General features: G+C 35.7%; 1 protein-coding gene across 2 annotated transcripts in view; it reads left to right on the top strand.

The window, feature by feature from the left end:
- ZDHHC17 (zinc finger DHHC-type palmitoyltransferase 17) overlaps nt 1-13,081 on the top strand; it is a 109,086-nt gene that overhangs the window by 15,653 nt on the left and 80,352 nt on the right. For both annotated transcript variants that reach the window (XM_046646108.1, XM_046646107.1), the window contains exons 2-3: nt 6,835-6,938; nt 11,032-11,154. In XM_046646108.1, coding sequence (XP_046502064.1) covers nt 6,835-6,938; nt 11,032-11,154 — 227 coding nt within the window. The remainder of the gene's footprint in view (nt 1-6,834; nt 6,939-11,031; nt 11,155-13,081) is intronic.

Raw genomic sequence — 13,081 nt, 5'->3', positions numbered from 1 at the left:
GGAAATCTGAATAAAGTATAGTCTTCAGTTAATAATAATGTATCATTATTGGTTCATTAATTGTAACAAATGTACCATACTGATGTTAGATGTTAACAATGGAGGAAACTGGATTGTGAAATATGGGAACTCTGCATTGGTTTTGTAAATCTTAAACTACCCTAAATAAGAATTCTAAAATTAAAATTTATTTTTAAAAAGATAGGAGATGGAGAAAAATAGACATATTGGCATTTGTTCATCAAATGTCTGTGGAAAAAAAAGTATACCAAATTTATGTATATTGTTACAAATATGTGTATACATATGGATTAATGCTAGAAGAAAATGAAGTGAAAACCAGTTTTTAAAGAAGCTGGAAGGTGATGATTATTTTCCTAGTCTAAAATTTGTTGGAAGCAGTCAAGGTTAATTTGATAGTTTGGATTGAAGCTATGGTAGTACTACAGCGTAAAGAGAACCTGTGCCTGAAGTTGGACTATGTTTATTAGAAACAACAATCATATAATTTTAGCCAGGGATCGGGGACCACAGCAGAATACATAATGTATAAGAAACCTATTGCTGACTAAGAAAATTGATTCAAAAATCTTTCCATTATATAACCAAATCATTTTTGTCCAATTTTCCCTTACAGTGGGTGCGTCAAATAGGTTAGTAAAGGATTCTGTCTTGAGTGTAATGCCATCTGCTGGCACTGTCAACTAAATACATTTTTAAAGAAAGCTATAATTTTCTAGTGGTTTTCCTTATCATTCATTGTTCACGTGGTTATGTGTGTTTGGTGCTTATGCTGTCTTTCTTTTCATTCTGTATAATCAGTATTCCTTTTTAAAAATCCTTACGGTATCCCGAGAGTTTGGTTCATCACTATTGCAGTTTTTAAGAAGGTCTCACATTTCGCTCATCAATTTTAGCTTGGACTTAAAAATGATTCAAGTATTCATGGAGACTTTTTTCCTTTCCTGTCTTCTTCTTGTTAGCAACCCTTTATGAAAGTGCTCTAATTTCATCTTACACATTTAATGGAATTAATTTTGAGCAGGTCAAAATTATATAAGTATAGTTAGCTTTTTGATTCAGAGTCCAGCCTGTTAGAATGATACCTGACAGCAGGTATTTACATAGTGCAAGTCGTAAACATATGCTTGAGCCCTGCTGTTTGCTAATTCACCTATGTATGTGGGCTATGCACCAAAGGCAGGTGGGTAACATGTGTCTTGTAGGTAACATGTGTGTGCCCTTGAATTTTATTGAATTGATTTCTCTCCCTCTTTTTTTTGTGGTTTAGAAATGCATTTGTTTGGTTAATTTAGGATTATGGCGTCTTTGCATGCATATATTTGCCCTGTTGTATTTGGCCCTCTTGGAATTATCTTCATATCTTTTGCCTATTTTTCTTTCTTTCTTTTTTTTTTTAATTGCTTTTTCTCCCCAAATCCCCCCAGTACACAGTTGTATATTTTAGTTGTGGGTCCTTCTAGTTGTGGCATGTGTGATGCCGTCTCAACATGGCCTAATGAGCGGTGCCATGTCCGCGCCCAGGATCCAAACCTGCGAAACCCTGGGCCGCTGAAGCGGAGTGTGCAAACTTAACCACTCTGCCACCGGGTGGGCCTCAAGCCTATTTTTCAAATGTGGTGTTTTTCATGCTTTTCTCAGATTTTTAATTTAATTTAATTTAATTTTTTACATTAGGACTGTTATAGCCAATATTCTTATATTTGAATCTTTGGTCTGGCTGGAAGTTATCTGATATAAGAAGTGAAGTGGGAGTCTGTAGGAGGAGCCTTTAGGCAGACTGAGGCCTGGTCCTGCCAGGGGAGAGTCGCATCTCTGGGAAGCCTGGGAAGTTGATCTGCAGTTTGCCTTGCGTTGCAGTGAACATTTGGAAAAGTCCTGGAGCTGTTTTGAACAAGTTATTTAGAACTGGTGAGCACCAGGCATATGGCCAGAGTCTCCCGGACAGTCAGGAGAGTCCAGTGGGGCGCAAAGACTCCCCAAGAACGAGAGGGTGCGTGCTTCTCTCGCCAGGAGAATGGCATAGTCATCTTTGTGTTCTCATGGGGAGTGTGGCTGACCTGAGAAGCCTCCTGGGAGCCTGCTACCCTGAATTCTGCTTTGTGTGGCCCTATTTTTTCAGTATCATCTGCTGTTAAAGAAACTATATCTGTGGCTGTATTTGTTGACTTCTTTCCATCAAGGACACCATCCTTCTCTGTTGGAGCCCACTGAATTTTTTTTATCGCAAATGGCTAGCCATTTGTCCATTTATATCATTTATTGAATAATATAGTTATGTGCCGCATAACAGTGCTTCATTCTGTTACGAACTGCATATACAATGGTGATCCCCTAAGATTAGTACCGTATAGCAAGGTGTGTAGTAGGCTATACCATCTGGGTTTGTGTAAGTACCCTCTGTGATGTTAGCACAGTGACAGAATCGTCTAACGGCACATCTCTCAGAACATATCCCTGTTGTTAAACAATGCTGTTTATCTTTTTCTCCTGATTCTAATTCTCCTTCAAGCTCTGTTCCATGCTGTGACTGTTGATTACTGCAATGCTCTTATTTTTACATTGGTTTGCTTTCTAATATATTGTAATTGATGGTAGGGCAAGTCCCTTCTCTTACCCTTCTTTCTGAATATTCCTGAATTTACTCTTCTTGCATCTTTATTCTTTCAGTATATTCTACCGTAGAACCGATTAATGGAGGATTTTTTGATAAAGCACTTATAAAACGTCATATTTAGTTGGTAATAAACTAATAAGCTCTAGGCCATAGAGGATTCTTTGGTCAATGCTGCCTCCCTCTCTTTTTTAAAATGAATGTAAACTAAAGGTTTAATAGATCTAGCATTTCAAAAAGGTTAACTAGATTGCACACAGACACTTGGTAACTAGTTGATTGGTTATATAATTCCACCTGGGCATGTGAATAAACATGTATTATGGCATCTATCTTCTTGACGTACAAGCCAGTGTTTGCCTATACCTGCTGTGTAAGTTTGAGTTCTGTCACATTGATGTCTCTTAGCAGCAGTGTATAGCAGCTGAGCTTCTCCCAGCTCTTCTCGTTCCTATCATTTCAACAGCAGATTTTGGAGGTGCCTTTTCTCCTTCCAGTTCTCTTAACAACTATCAAGGCTGTAAAAACCTTTCGTTCTTTAAGGATCTTCCTAGTGGCTGTAATTTCTTTATTCCCATATATAAAATCATTGTATGTTAGCCTTAGAAGGGATCTTGGAGGACTTCTAGTAGTTTTTGAACTTTTTAAAAAAGCACCTGAATCTCTTTTATTAATTAAAGAAATCTTATGTAAAGCCCCAGTATCTAAAAACAGGATAAATAACAAAGTGTGTTGCTTAAGAAGGGAATGAATTGAGTGGGGCTGAAACCATGGAGCCATGGATGCCTTGATGTTGGTCCTTGAGACACCTCAGAGGACCTCTATGCTCATCTTAATTGTCCTCTTTTTACCAGTAAGCGACCTGAATCTTACAGTACAGTTGATTGCCTTGCTGAGTTATAGCCCAGATAAGAGAGTGGCAGACTTTCAATTCAATAGCCTCTCAGTCTGGGACTTCTTCTATTACACCAAGCTACTTCTAAAGGAATTACAGTCATGCATTGCTTAATGGTGGGGATACATTCTGAGAAATGCGTCGATAGGTGATTTTGTGGTCAACATCCTTGAGTGTACTTACACGGACCTAGATGGTATAGCCTCCTATACACCTAGCCTATATGGTACTAATCTGATGGGACCACTGTTGTATATGCAGTCCATTGTTGACTGAAACGTTCAGTGATGCATGACTACTGCATTCTTAAAAGTTACAATGACGTATGTATATATATTTAAATTAGTATTACTTTTCTTGGTAGAAGTATCAATTAAATTGCTTCTTGGTTCCCATTAAAATCAAGGGAAAATGATAGAATTTTAAAGAGTGTCATTAATTAAATATTTGTATGTTGAAAATGTATCTGTTATGATAGTAACTTTGTAATAAAAAATTAATATCTATACATTTATAAGATATACTTATTTATATCAACACAGTATTTTTTACATTTTTTGTTTTTAAAGTTTACAAATTACAGTTATTATTCCTAAGCCTAGTGGTAGTGATGGTGATCTTGACAGAGAGTATTGTCGTTTGTCACATTGACAGCTTACTAGTTCTAGAGATGACTCAGTTTCCAATCTGTTTAAAAGTAAGAAAAATTTTCATATTATAATTTCTTTTTCTTTTGGTAACAAGATCAGATAAAACAGATCAGCGATTTCCTTACACCGTTTCTTCTACCTTTTAGTGGGAGTAACTCCTCCTCTCTAGAATCACTCTATGTAAATCCATCTTTTAAAAGATCAGACTTCTTTTACTAAAAAGTAAAAACAAAGAAACAATCCTTGGAGATGGGATAAACTAGATACTAGTATAGGTTTAATTTTAAAATGTTGCAGGAAAAAAAAAGTCCAATTTCTAGTACATTTGAGAGGTCACATTTGGCAGTGTCAGTGAAACAAAATGGACTGTAGAGAAACTGAGAATACAATTTAATCATCATGTACAGTAAGTGAAGACTCTGGGGGTAAAAATAAAATTAAAGTCATATGAAAGCAGTGCAATGGTAAGCCTTAAAGAGAGACTTACTTTTTATTTTGTGAATATTCATTATTTGCCTGTAAAAGCAATGTATTTGTCCTTAGAAGAGCAATTTGCCCTAGCTGATTTTCAAATTGAAAGAGCTTGTAAAGTTATGTTATTACTTTGTGGACGGTATATTGTCTTTATTTAGATTTTAATGTATTATTGGAAAGCTCTCGCTTCTAATATTTGACTTCTGTTTCTTGTCTACTTTGTTCTTCTGCTCTGGTTTGTCAGGTCCTTGAGGGCAGGAGACCGTATTTGGTACATGTTTGCAGTGCTGCTCCGAGCCCCAGTGGAGCCTGGTGCAAAGGAAAAATCAGCCATACTGATGCTGTCTGTAGTTAAAATGGTGATATTTGGGATTTTTTTGTATTGGTTTTGATTTTTAGAAGATAATCCATTAAAATATTTTTTTATCTTCATTACTGAGATTTTTGGCACCTCCTTAAACTTTGCCCTGGCCTCACTCTGGTCTGGCTTGGAGTCTCAGTACATTGTAGAGTGCTTTATGCATAGCAGGCTCTCAATACAGGTTCTGTCAGATATGTTATTCTGTTCTGCTTGTAAACCATAACCAGGTTTTTATTTTCCTTAAGGTGTCTTATAGCCCTATAAAAGTCAGAGTCAAAGTTTAAAAAAGTATTTTCCTTGTGGTAGGGGAGAATAAAATTAGAAAAGAACATTTAGAAAGAAAGAAGTGTTACTGGTCTGAGAAGTGTCTTTCTTCACTTCGCTCCACTGAATGTAGAGCATAGAGAAGTTGAGACCTGGAATTCAGTGGACAAATTAAATAGAAAAGGTTTTAAAAAATTAAAAAGGGAAGTTTTATGTATTTTGCTTATTAGTTACTCAGAATATTGCACATATCTAAAATATTATACCTCTTGTTGAAATTTAACTGAGTATATTTTAAAGGAGTCTGGGAACAATCTCTTAGAAAGTCGCTTAGTAAAGTATATGCAGTATGTATGTTGTGAGTCTCAGCTTAAAATTGATGTCTATTTTCTTTCTTCTGCTAAGTGGATTTATAATCATTACTGTGGTATTTTAATATTGGCTGTACCATTTTCATAAGGAACTAAGCATTTATCTGCTGAAATGTTATATATACTAAGCAGAATTTGCTTTTGTGAAACTTTTTAATTTCCTTCATTGAAAATACTCAGATTGATAGTCTTCTAAATTTATAGCTCAAACAAATTAGTTTTGGAATTCTCACACAAACTGAATGGCTAATCTAAAGATAATAGCCTTTTTCCTCCATTAAAATTTGTATTATTAAATATCAGTGGCCAAGAGAGCATGGATTGTTCTAAGGATTGAATTCTTTCCAATATCTTGTTATGACTTATCCTTTTATTTATATTTACTTTTGTGTGTGCGAGTGTGTATGAGGGAAAGATAATCATAGAAATTTGAATGGATGATATCAGAACCAGACATACTCAATTTTTCTGTTTTTATATAAAAGGAACATAATTGTATCTTAGCTGACTATGCACAGCAAGTTTTGTATTTTAAATAGAAAATTGCACACAGCATGTAACCTTTGAATTGATGTAATATTTTGTAAAACTCTTGATTAAATTTTTATGTTAAAAATTCGTTTCCTTAAGGGTGATGTTTTTAGAACTTCTCAAGTGGGTTCGTGTTTTATGAGAGCTGCCTCGGTGTTCTTTCTTCACCCAAGGGTAGATGCTCAGCAAGCTGTCAGCATGGAGGAGGATAAGGAACGATAACGGCTGAGAAGAATAGGACAATCATCTCTCTGGTTTCCTTTCTTTAGGACCTGAGAGTTGATTTGGCATGTGATGAAGGTTTTAAAGTAGAGTGTTAGAGCCTAGGGGTTATGCGAAATAATAGAAAAATTGGTCTGAGGAAATGAGAGTTGATTTGATGAAGAAGTAAGAGAGTTCTATGGAGCTAAAGATGAATTTCAGTTACCAGTTTTTCAATAATTTCTAGTCTTGCAGCTTTTCTGTTTTGAGAGTGTATACTAAGGTAGAGCTATTTGAACATGCTTTTTTTCTAACAGACTTCAGAATAAGGTAAAACTTAATCATTTCAATAATGAGCGTTCTCAAAACAGCACAAAAGCAGTAGTAAAATATTGAAATGTTTCCTGCATGTCTTTTCTCAATTCTTGGCTCTGTGATTTTCTCTTTAACAGGAAATCAAACCCCAAAGCCATTATAACCATGGATATGGTGAACCTCTTGGACGGAAAACTCATATTGATGATTACAGCACATGGGACATAGTCAAGGCTACACAGTAAGTTTTTTGTTATAGTTTTCTTCTTTGACATCTGTATTTTAAGTGAAATATGAACACAGTTTCTTTCTCTTTGTTGATATCCTCTATAACAATGTCTGTGAGATACTCTTTTCATATGTAGGTTTTTAGACATGGTTTCATTTAGTTCTTTGTACAAATTTAAAATAGCTAATTTAAAGTCTTTGTGATGTCTGGGATTCCTTAGGGACAGTTTCTATTAATTGCTTCTCCTCTACCCCCTTATGGGTTATACTTTCTTGTTCCTTTGCATGTCTTGTAATTTTTTCTTGAAAACTGTTCAAATAATATAATGTGACAATTCTGGATACCAGGTTCTTCCAGGGTTGTTTGTTGTTTGTGACATTTCTAAACTAATTCTGTAAAGTCTGTATCTTTGTCATGTGTGGCCACTGAAATCTCTACTCGGTTAGTTAGTGGTCAGCTGATGATTGGATAGAGACTTCTTAAATCCCTGGAACCGGTGAGTCTTGATCTTTGCTAAGGGTCTCTGTGAATGTTGGGCCACTCAACACTGACAGCTTACAGCTCTGCCTTAGCCTTCACTTTCTGCTTGCACAGAACCTCGAGGTCAGTCAGGCGAGAGCTTAGGGCCTTCTCAGGTCTTTGTTGAACATGTGCCACCACCTTACACGTGTGCATGGTCTTCTAGATTCCCAAGAATATATCCAAGCTTTTCAAAACCCCTATGGATTCCTCAGCTTTTGGTTTTAAGCTTTTGGGTTTTTCTGTTGTTTGTTCCAACTGTTATCCATCCTCTGAAGCAACTGTGATGTTAAGATATTCAGCAAACACTCCCCAGGAAAGCTTTTAATTGAATTTGGGTGAGGTCTGATAGATAAGCCTTTCAAGTGAACTCTTCTGGGGAACCACCAGACAGGTCAAATAATGACTCCTCTTTGGGCATGAGGCTTTGAAAGAATTCCATCCTGGTTCTGCTCACTCTGGCACCAGTACCAGGAATACACACTTATTTTTCAAGGATACTGGATGCAGAGGATGGGGCTATGATATATTAAAACACTGCGCAGTTCAGTATTCTAACTGAAATTCAGCTGATTTTTTGACTAAATGTTCCTTAGATTGCTGAAAGCCTTCTGCTAATTTCCAGAGGTCTGAAAAAGTTAATTCTGACAGTTTTTTTCAGTTTTTTCATTACTTTTGTGGAGAGGCAAACTTTCGGAGGTCCTTAGCCCACTGACGTCACCCTACCTTTTTGAATGTTATGTCGAAAATCAAAGCACATTGTTCCAACTGTATTTAGCAAACAAATTACACTGCCTGACTTTCATTTTTCCCTTTTGAGGTTTTATTCCTTTTGATATTTCCTTTCTATCCTTTGTCATTAATCTCCCTCACCCTAATGCATCACTTCTATCAGCAAATATACTCCAGCATCTTTCCTCTTAAAAGAAAAAAAAAAAACTTTTCTTTTTCTCCAGAGAAAGATTTGCCCTGAGCTAACATCTGTTGCTGATCTTCCTCTTTTTTTACCCCCTCGCCAAAGCCCCAAGTACATGGTTGTATATCCCAACTAGGATATGTGTTCTAGTTCTTTTATGTGAGCTGCCCCCACAGCTCCCTTGGAATATGGTGCTTGATCCCACAGCTGCCGCAGAGACACTTTTGTTTGTGGATAGATGCCAAATATTGTTGGAGGAGGACAAAATGATGGATGTCATATTCCCCCATGATGCTGATGTCACTCTGTAGTCCATTTCTAAATACTGTTTTCTCTTCAGTTTGTTTTATCTTATATAGTACCAAAGCGTTTCAGTTATTTCTTAATTGTCAGCATTGTCTATGCTGTTCTTGGCCTTTTACTCTCATAAATGAATTTTAGGGTTCTACTTGGGACCAGTTCGTGAGATATTCATTTGGGATTTTAATTAGAATTTCATTGAATTTGTAGATTAACTTTTAGGTCTTTAATGTCTCTCATTAATCTTATTTACAGTGAGAGTAGTATAATTAAATGTGCTTCCTCATTATTATTTTAGATGGTTTAATATTTTATGCTGCAACCATATGGAAATCTGATCCTAAATTATTTTATTTGGATACTTTGTCTTAATGATTTGTTTGTTTTGCTGAAAAACGTTAACCTCACAAAGATACATAATTCCCTAATAGGAAAGTTACAATGTATGCTGTATTTACTAAGTCACAGTAATTACTTTAAGCAAAGATTTTACTGAATTTTACCTTGTAAATATCCATTTTCTGATGACAGTTCTTGCAAACTAATCAGGTTTTGACGTTTTAGTAATTACAACAAATGGGTTCACACATGTTAGAAAATTGTTTCAAAAGTTTTTAGTGTGTCCACATGAGAAGGTTTTTATAGGTAATGTATTTAGATCTTTCAGAAACTATATTATATAATGATGGAAACATTTACAAACATATTTTTTAAAAAATACTCTCTTTAGAGCAGGTATTTTTCTGAAATAAAAGTACTTACTTTCTCACTGTGTCTGAAAAATCCCCTTTGCCTTGAAGGGGGACAGACTAAATATCTTTACCCTTCTTAAGAGCGTATAGTTGATAGCATACTACTCAGTCATTTGCCATCACTAACCCCCCTCCCCCCACCTCTCCTGAGAAGCCAGCAAATTTGAAACATCTGTGTGGTTAAAAAGATTTTCATGGTCACTTATTCAAAGTGCAAGGTAGATTCTACTCATTAAGGTAATATGCCTAGTTCACTTATTGGGCACATGTAAAGAATTTCCTGAAAAAGAAAAGAACTGAAGGCACCACTGTCATCGCCTGTCCATTGTGGAACTCTTGCCCTTCTCTTAGGTTGATTACCTTGTGCATGTGTGTGTGTACAGAGCTGGTAAGGGCAGCAGTGTGAAGGCTGTATTAAATATTAATGAAGCTTAATTTCTTTCTCTATTAGCTAACACATGAATATAGGTAGAAGTTTTAATATTTGCTTCTAGTGTCCCAATATTGTGCCACCCTTCCCCCAGCCTCACCCTGCAGTGTGCCTTCCCCATTTTGGAGACCACTCTGATTAACAAATTACAGATATGGTCAAAGCTCATTTAAGTTTGTGTTTGTGTCTCATATTTCCAAGGACCCAATATTTTGTCTAGGATAAAATTGATGGTTCCTGAGGCTCCATGATGGATTCTTAGTGATTTATCATACTATTCTCTTTACTTTTGCTTGTGCTTCAAAATTTCTGTAATAAAAAGTTTAAAAAATATTATGCTGGGGGCCAGCCTTGTGGCATAGTGGTTAAGTTCTGTGCACTCCACTTCAGTGGTCCAGGTTCGCAGGTTCTGATCTTGGGTACAGACCTACACCACTCGTCAGCCATGCTGTGGCAGCAACCCACATATAAAGTGGAGGAAGATTGGCACAGATCTTAGCTCAGGGCTAATCTTCCTCAATAACAACAACAACAACAAAAGTATGCTGCCACACAAGGACCAAGGGCAGACAGGGAGGGAGGGATCGGGCTCTCCGCATGCACCTCTCCTCTTTATCAAATAGCAGCGTCTTTCCTAGAATGCTCCCAGTGGGCTTGAACGCACAGGACTCCTCCCCACCCACCCCTCTTCCCAGCCCCACGCATTCTTTTTTATTTGCCTTCAGGAATATCAAAGTTGAATTTGTAAATAAAGAAACCTGAGGCTTATAAAATGTCCTTTCTTGATGTTCTTCTAAATCATTGGTATGCTCTTTGTTACTGCTTTTTTACTATTTAGTATGTTTTAACATAATTATATGTATTTTTATAAACAGCCTTAAGTGTTTTGTGGAATAAGTGGTGATACTAACAAAAATAAGCGACTGATAGACTTTTTATTTCTAGTGTCATTTTCCCTTCTACTTAATGAGATAGTGCATTCTTATACATGAGACATTTAAAACGGTAAAATGGATTAGTAAAAACTGTTGGAATATTGATATTTTAAAGTGACATTTTATGTTGAGAAATCCATTTTGATTTCCATGTATCAAAACGGAGCATTTTTTTCTTCTGGAAATGTTATTTTGAGCTTTAAATTTCTTGTCAAAAGTAGTAACAATCGCCTCTCTTTTCTTTCTTGTCAAGATATGGAATATATGAACGCTGCCGAGAATTGGTGGAAGCAGGTTATGATGTACGGCAACCAGACAAGGAAAATGTTACCCTCCTCCATTGGGCTGCCATCAATAACAGAATAGATTTAGTCAAGTATGTGTTTTCTCTGTTTTTAAGTAATTAGTTATTATTATAAAATTATTAAAAATAATTATAAAAATTAATAATTTCTAAAATTCATACCTTTTAAAATGTGTATTCTGTGTACCTTTTTTCCTGAAGAAATCTGTTTTTAGTGTATATTGAATGCTTATGTGCCAGGTACTGTACTGAGTGCTTTCCATGTATATTTCCTTTCATCTTAATTCTTGAAATAACTCTGTGTGAAAAATAACAATTACTGCTGTGCTGCTGCTGTGGAAAGTGAAGCCTGAAGACATTAAATATGCTACCCATGACGTACAGCTAATAAAAGTTGGGCTCAGGACTTAACTCAGGTGGTCTGACTTGCAGCTCACATTCTAAACATGAGTTCTAAGGGAAAAGCTACAAAAGGGAAGAGAGGGGTTACAAAGATAATAGGTAATAATAATCTGATTTAACTATTCATGCCAGCATAAGTGATGAATACTTTACATACTAAGTGTAAATGAATTTTATTCCTTATTGTTAATTTGCTCATTTAGTATTAATAAGAGGGAGTTTGGAAAGCAAGAGTCGGGATGATAGGAAGTCTTAGTAAATCTGGTTCAGTAGTCTCTAACAATTTGGACATGAGATCTTTAGATAAAGACATGAATCTGAAATGAACTGCTTGCTGATGTGCAATTAAGGACAGCACAGAATCTAGAGACAAATAGGATATTAATGCCAGGTAAAAGAAGCTGCCCATAGAGTGCTGAAGAAAGACTGCGCAAGTGGTGACTAAAGTATTGAGCCCATGGATCACTTGCTTCCACAGACATTTCCATTTTCTTTGTTCCTTTTTTTCCTTCTTGTATCTCTAACCTTCCTTCTGCCTTCAGTATGGGTCTCCTGATGTCTAATTCTGTTTTTGTTTGTTGGAAAATGTTTTAATTTCATCCTCATTTGTGAACGAAATTTTCTCATGGTATAGAAATCTAGGTTGGCAATTTTTGTTGCATTTTTGTCTTTTTTACCCATTGAAAATATCATTCTACTCTTTTCTGGCTTCCATTACTATTGAGAAATCAGTCTAAGTATTGTGCTTTTGAAGGCCTTTTGTTTTTTCCTTTTCTGGTTGCTTTAAAAGTCTTTCTTTGTTTCTGGTTTTCTGCTGTTTCATGATGATGTATCTAGGTGTGGATTTCGTTTTATTTGCCTTGAATGAGAATGCAAGGAATTCTTGATTCTGTAGATTGATGTTTTCATCAGTTCTGGAAAAATCTCAGCCATTAGTTCTTCAAATATTGCTTGTACCCTATTCTCTTGCTCTCCTTCTAGAACTCCAGTTAAACCTATGTTTGATGTTTTTATTGTATACTCTGTGTCTTTTATCCTCTTCTGTGTGTACTATCCTTTTGTCTGCTTCCTTCTGGAAACTTATTTTGACCTATCTTCCAGTTAATTTATTTTCTATTTATGTAAAATCTGCTAATAAATCTGTTCAGTGCATTCATAATTTTATTTTTTAGTTTTAGAATTCTTATTTTTTTAAACCTGTATTACTTAAATCACTTATTGCTGAAATTTTCAGCTTTTCTTATATATGTGACCATAGTAAATATAATTATTTTAAAATCTGTTTCTGAGAAGACAGCCTTTGGAGTCTGCGTGGGTCTGTATCTGTTATGTTGTTCCTTTGCATGGCTGATTTTCTTTGAATATGTGCTAGACATTGTATTGGAAAAATTATTCATTTTTTTAATGATTTGAAGCCTAAGATGAAAAGATTTTCATTTGTTTCTGCTCGGCCCAACTTTGATTCAATTTCATAGCTTTAGATTTTTTGGATCACTCAGCTGAAGTCCAAGCTAGAGCCAGATTTACTTCTGGTTCTTCATTACTTCTATGGCGCAGCTTGTTAGGGTCTCAACCCTTATTGTACTTTTGTCTGCTT

Source organism: Equus quagga, chromosome 19, assembly GCF_021613505.1.
Source record: "Equus quagga isolate Etosha38 chromosome 19, UCLA_HA_Equagga_1.0, whole genome shotgun sequence".
NCBI lineage: Eukaryota > Metazoa > Chordata > Mammalia > Perissodactyla > Equidae > Equus > Equus quagga.
The sequence above is the reverse complement of the archived record's forward strand: the minus strand, read 5'-3'. Positions and strand labels throughout refer to the sequence as shown.